The sequence below is a fragment of the Vigna unguiculata genome, chromosome 5, assembly GCF_004118075.2.
Source record: "Vigna unguiculata cultivar IT97K-499-35 chromosome 5, ASM411807v1, whole genome shotgun sequence".
NCBI lineage: Eukaryota > Viridiplantae > Streptophyta > Magnoliopsida > Fabales > Fabaceae > Vigna > Vigna unguiculata.
Window position 1 is genome coordinate 45,192,071 of NC_040283.1, and position 6,158 is coordinate 45,198,228.

General features: G+C 32.6%; 1 protein-coding gene across 1 annotated transcript; it reads left to right on the plus strand.

The window, feature by feature from the left end:
- The first annotated feature begins 1,562 nt into the window (after nt 1–1,562).
- On the plus strand, nt 1,563–5,878 carry LOC114185225 (protein TRM32-like). Its single transcript, XM_028072836.1, has 6 exons — nt 1,563–1,897; nt 2,356–2,416; nt 2,552–2,776; nt 3,079–3,152; nt 3,278–4,709; nt 4,916–5,878. Exons 3-6 carry the CDS (start codon nt 2,626–2,628, stop codon nt 5,548–5,550), a joined length of 2,292 nt encoding a protein of 763 aa, XP_027928637.1. The 5' UTR covers nt 1,563–1,897; nt 2,356–2,416; nt 2,552–2,625; the 3' UTR covers nt 5,551–5,878.
- The last annotated feature ends 280 nt before the right edge of the window (nt 5,879–6,158 follow it).

The window sequence follows — 6,158 nt, forward strand, 5'->3', positions numbered from 1 at the left end:
TAATTTATTTGTTACTTTTTTATCTTTGAATGTTATGTGTAAATATATGTATAGAATATATAATTAATTTAGTAATATTAATAAATGTTTAAATATATAGTAACAAGTCATTATTACTGTATAACTTTTAATTTGAAACTCCACAAAATGATATGGAACAATCTCATACTTTACTTATATTTATTACTTGTAAAATTGTTTTTTTTTTGTGTTTTAAAAATGAAATAAATACAAAAGAAGACAGTAGGATACTAGTTATATATGTTTATTTATTAAATGTGACTTTTATGAAGTCATATATATCATTGATTAGGTGATTATGAAATTAATAAAATATATAATAATATAGTTATATTCTTGTCTCCTCTATCTTATAAGGTTATTATTCTGTTACCATTGATAAGAGAGGCAAAGATGATACAAATGTATATCATGGTAATTTATTAGATAACATACATCTCTTCTTTTACAGATATTACTTTATTATGATAATTTATTAAATAATGGTAAAGATGATACAAATATCTTCTTGTAAAACCCCAATTTAATTTATAGTGTTGTTAATATGTTTATATAAATAAGCATAGTTTTCTTTATATAAATAACCATAATTTTCTCTATATAAATATCCATAATATGTTTATTTCACTTGTTGAATATTTTAATTTAACATATAATAACCTTTAATAAAATTATATAGTAAACATAATAAATGGAATACAAATTTATTAAACATATAACATTTCATTTGAATATTTAACAATTCTATTGATAGATTAAAACTAATTAATACCAATTCAACTTGTGTGAGAGAGAATTCCTTAAAAATTACAATATTGTTAATATCAATAATCAATTTTCGTAAGTTCATAATTAACAAAACAATGTTAACTTCAACTTGATTAAAAAAAAAAAAAAAACTACAAGTCTATTTTGACGTTTCTTTTACACATAATCTATTTTGACTTGCTCAGTCAATAATACATTGCTTTGTAAATATATAAAAGACTTATTAACAATTCTTATTATATCATGAATTGTGATTTATTTGTCTTCTGTTAAGTGATTTTCTATGCCACACGACTTAAATTCAGTTTATATCTAATTGGTTAAATATACTTGTAGTGTATAAATTTGAACATAAAATTAGAACTTGTTTACACTCTAAATTTTAATATATTATAATCTCAAATTTTAAAAAATAAATAGATATAGTTATTCTAATTTAATAATATTAAAATTTGTTAAGATATCAAATATTAGTCTAAAACCTTATTTGAAAAAAAAATTAACGTAGGATTAAAAATGTTACCTTTATTATTTTTAAAGTTTAACTACCCATACTATAATATAATAATTTTGAGACATAAATAAATCCTAATTTTACAATTAGAAATAAAAAACATATTTAGAAGGTTTATTTTGTAATTGTTGATGTGAGGAATAATGTTTGCACACTACAAACCAAACTTGAAAGGTGTATTTAATTTACTTTATGATGATCAAAGAAAATAAATTGTACGATATTTTACACCTTATTAAGAATACGCATAGCAGACTTTGTTGTTTGGTCATAGTCAGAGAGAGATAGCATAAGAGAAGACCAGTTTTGCGCGCATTCAGTTCCTCTCCAAACATCACTTCCATTCCATTCCTTAACAACCTTTCTTCCTTCTGCTCCTTCTTCTTCTTCTTCGCTTTTTCCTAAGTTTTTCAGCAGCCACCCACCATACTAATAATAATAACCTATTCATACAAAGTTGACTTCTACTTTAGTTGTCGTTGTTTTTCCTCTTTTATGCTTCTGCCACCTTATTCTCATCAAACTGCTTCACACCTTTTTGCGCCGTCCTTATTCTCTAACTCTGCCAACTCTCTTTTTCTTCACCTGTCAGAGGTTAGAGTCTCACTAAACGTAGAGATTTTCGTTTTGATTAACTTTGTTTCTCACGTTACAAGTTCTATCTCTGTTTCTGTTTTTTTCTTATATTGATTGGATGCATGTTCTCATGTTTCTGTTACATGTTTCAATCGTTATGAAAAGTATGGGTAAGAGTTTCGGTTTTGCTTGAATTGAATGAATTTGACGAACCTTCAGGTTGCAGTCCAATATCTTGTTTTCTTATTGTTTTCTGCTCTGTTTGGTATGTGCCACTTATGTGTCCTAACGGTGTTTGTGTGTATGAATATGGGGATAATTATAATTTATAAGTAAGTATAGCAAATAGCTGCAGGAGGTATGAATGTTTGATGATGAATTTTGATGATCAATTTAACCTTAAAAGTTAATTTAGATGTGAAGGGGAATTTCAGTTTCTTAATCTCCGTTTCTTTGTTATATTGTTGTTTCAACAGAGGTTTGGGAACTTCCGGCGGCTATTTGTTGTTGATATTCAGGGGAAGATCGAAGAACAAGGTTAGAGAACATATTCTGATGTGGTTGGTTATTTAGGAAAGTAGAAAAGAATCCTGAATTTGAGATTGGGATTCGTGTTCGGTTATGCTCTGTGTCTGTGATATAAACATGTTTTTCTTTATATTTTTAATGAAGGTTCTGCGAGACAGGGCCTGGTGGGAGAGATTGAATAAGACTTGAGTGGATTCAAAAACTAGAGAACAAGAGTAATGGGAAAGGACCTGATTTCTTCCGACCAGACCGCTATTCAAATTCAGGACAATAATCCAGGATGCATGTGGGGCATGCTTAAAATTCTTGATTACCATCGTTGGCGCGTAAAAAAGGTGTTTCCCCACAAAAGGAGAAGACATGCCACATGTAAGTAATTTGACAGCAAATCTTGGTTCTCTCACTCATCATTGCTTGAGTTTTGGTTATTTTTCTATTTCTAAATGGAACATTGCATTTGGCTTAATACATGACATGGAACCCACTGTGCTTCTGTATTTGCCTTAAAAGGAACCAACAAAACGTGTAAATGCATAATATGCTACAGATTACTCCCTCAGTAATTATTCACTTTTTCAACTAATTCTTCTAAAAAATTATTTTGTTCAAGACAAATTTTTGCTTCTGTCAATGACTTTACATACTTAACAAGCTCTTTAAATTTACTGCAGATAAGAAAAAAACCATTTTGTATAACCGACTTGAAGACCAACAAGATGGGGTTACGGAAGCAGAACCCCTTCTCGTAAGTTGAAAACTTTATTCTCTTATTTTAAGGAGGTGGCCACAAACAACTATAGATTGGTCTCATATTTAACAAGGATATATTTGTATATATAATATAGTAATTATGTCTTTCATAAATAACAGGTCAAACAGCACAGCGAAAAATTGCATGCAGCTAGCAAAAGTTCTCCCAAATATAACCAAAAGGAAACACGAACTGGGAAAGAGTTTAACAAAGAAAACTTCAAAGGCAGAGATACCATGGACTACTCGAGGAAAAACCAGGCCAGTAGTGAGTATGAACTTCGTGTGGAAAAAGATGGCAAGACAACAGAAGGTTACCTTAATCATAGGCCTACGGAAACAAACAAGCATAATGGAGACATTTCCTATAAATTTGAGAAACATTCTGATGTTTTTGAGTTTCTTAGGGTGGAGAAGGATTTATTACTTAAATTTCTGCGAGACATGGACTTCAGTGGGAAAAAACTCCATCAACCTTCCCAAACCAACGCAAGATTGACAAAATGTGGCTCATTTCCTTTAGCCTCAACTTCACAGATGAGGAACATTAGCTCTAGGTCCTTAAAGCACAAGCAAAACGAAATTTATCCAAAGGGAGAAAAATTGTTTGCTGTTACGCAGGAATCAAACATGTCAAGGTCCAGTTTTGTGAAAGATGCTTCTTACGAGAAGCCACGAACTTTGGTGAGTGATATTGGTGTTGATAGTGCCGTGAAACAGAAAGCAATCATTTCTTCAAGGTCTTCTCAGGAATCAAATCACAGAGGGTGGAATCAGTTGGTTCTTCATCAATTTAAAGCTATAAAGCAGAAGATAAAACATGCTCTTGTGGAATTCAGAAAAAGTGGTAACCAAACTCCTGCTGAAGCTATCCAACGCAGAGCTTCACCTGAATATAGCATTATCAATAATGAGGAAGAGATCTCACAATCTTTAGAAGATGGCGTGGTTCAAGAATACAAAAGGAGCAAAAGCTCAAATGAAACTAAAGCTTCTGATTATGATGCCAACAAACATGATGCCCGGCTCATGCGGAGAACATCTTCTCTGAATGAATCATTGGATAGATATACTCAGTTGTTCGAGAAAAGCTTCAGCAAAGAAGCTAAGTGGCAAAGCTCAAAGTCTAAAAGCTTAAAATTGACACACGAGGATCGGATCCACAAGAGTGCACATGTTCCTAAGTTTTCAAGAAGCAATTTGTCTATGCCTAATCTCGAGACTTTAGGCTTCATTGTACAAGAGGCACTTTTTGATGCAAATGATGTAGGGAATACCGAGGAAACTTATGATCGTGTTCATAGAAAATCAGTGAGTCTTCCTTTGAAGATGGACAAATCACTAGATAATTTTAAAGAGGTTGAGATTGTGGAAACAGATAAGGCTTTGGAGAAAATTGATGAAGTTACCTGTGACCAAAAGGAGGACATGGATGAGGCAGAAGTGGGGGATGAAAAAGAGGAAATGAGTAATATGACTGCCTATCTCAGCAGGGAGGTGATGGCAACTCTAGAAACTAGCTGCGAGGACAACATAACCAGCCACGAAGAAGGTACGAAATTTATGTTAAGATACATGGGACTAAGTATTTCTTTGAGAAGTCATGTATCATGAAACTGTTTTTTATTCTAAGTAAAACAAAAACATTGAATGAAATATTGCACTCACTTTTCCTCCTTTTAATATTTGTGATATGAATTACAACAGAGGTAATTGACCAATTTCTGACTGGTTTGGTCATGGTCATTATCATTTCAGGCACAGACTTGTACACCCAAGTCTCTACATTGGACGAATTGGAAGCTGATTTATCAGATAAAGGAAGTGTATGGCCACAGTCTTCATCCAACAGAAATGCAAGTGGAATAACAGCTGAAGATACAGATTACCCTTCCAATTTCAAATATGTAAAAAATGTTCTTGAATATTCGGGATTCTTGGGAAATGAGCACACTCAGATGCGATACACAATAGACCAGCCACTAAAGCCATCCTTGTTCAAAGATTTGGAAGCGAGTTTGCGCCATGAAATAGAACCCTCTGAAGAAGACACAACCAACCCTTATGATCACCAACTCATTTTTAACTTGGTGAACGAGGTGCTGCTCGAAATTTATGGAAGGTCACCAACTTACTTCCCAAGACCGTTCTCCTTCAACCCCCGCCTCCATGCAATGCCCAAAGGGCACTATCTTCTGCATGAAGTGTGGAATAGTGTTAATTCATACACGACCTTGAGACCTGAGCTAGATCAGACATTAGATGATGTTGTGGGTCGTGATTTGGCAAAAGGAAGAGGGTGGATGATCCTTCAAGAGGAAGAGGAGTATGTAGCACTTGAACTAGAAGAGATGATAATGGATGATCTGTTTGATGAGTTTATCTTCTCATGAAGTCTGTTTGATTAGGTACTCCATGGTTCTGTTCAGGAAATTCTCCTACCTGATCCACAAGTTTCACAGAGTGGAAAGAAGCTTGGATTGTATTGATTGTAGAAGGTGAAGATGAAGATGACAAAAGGGACAACACAATAATATGCCGTGGAATATAGATTCCTGTGCATTTCAGCTCCATGTCGATTTTTTCATGCGAATAAGATTCATATGTATATTAACTTATAAATAAGCTTGTCTGGTATATGTCATGTAAAGTTCCTCGTGGATTTTGGTCATTGGCCTATTATCTTGTAAATAACATATGAGGGACGTGTTTTTGCTTACACCTTGGAGATTTCATGTCCTTGTACTGTGTTAGTATAGACAGCACTTGATGAAATTTTCAAATCAAATTAGGTTTTGAGGTTTTTAATGTTAACTTTAAGAAAGATAAGTATTGTCTTTTTTTAATTCGACTTTCAACTTCTTTAAATTAATATGAAGATGAGAAATAAAATAGAATATTTTTAAGGAGGTAATAATTTCAAGTTTTGCTTATCTATTGTTGAGAGTGTTAAGGTAATTAGAAATCAAATATAATAAATTAAGCCAGAACAGAAAATATC

Excerpts from the sequence above, each read along its gene's own strand:
- LOC114185225 (XM_028072836.1), top strand. The coding sequence starts at position 2,626 with ATGGGAAAGGACCTGATTTCTTCCGACCAGACCGCTATTCAAATTCAG. Across the intron at positions 3,153-3,277 it reads CGGAAGCAGAACCCCTTCTC|GTCAAACAGCACAGCGAAAA; the intron begins GTAAGTTGAAAA and ends CATAAATAACAG. Across the intron at positions 4,710-4,915 it reads CATAACCAGCCACGAAGAAG|GCACAGACTTGTACACCCAA; the intron begins GTACGAAATTTA and ends TTATCATTTCAG.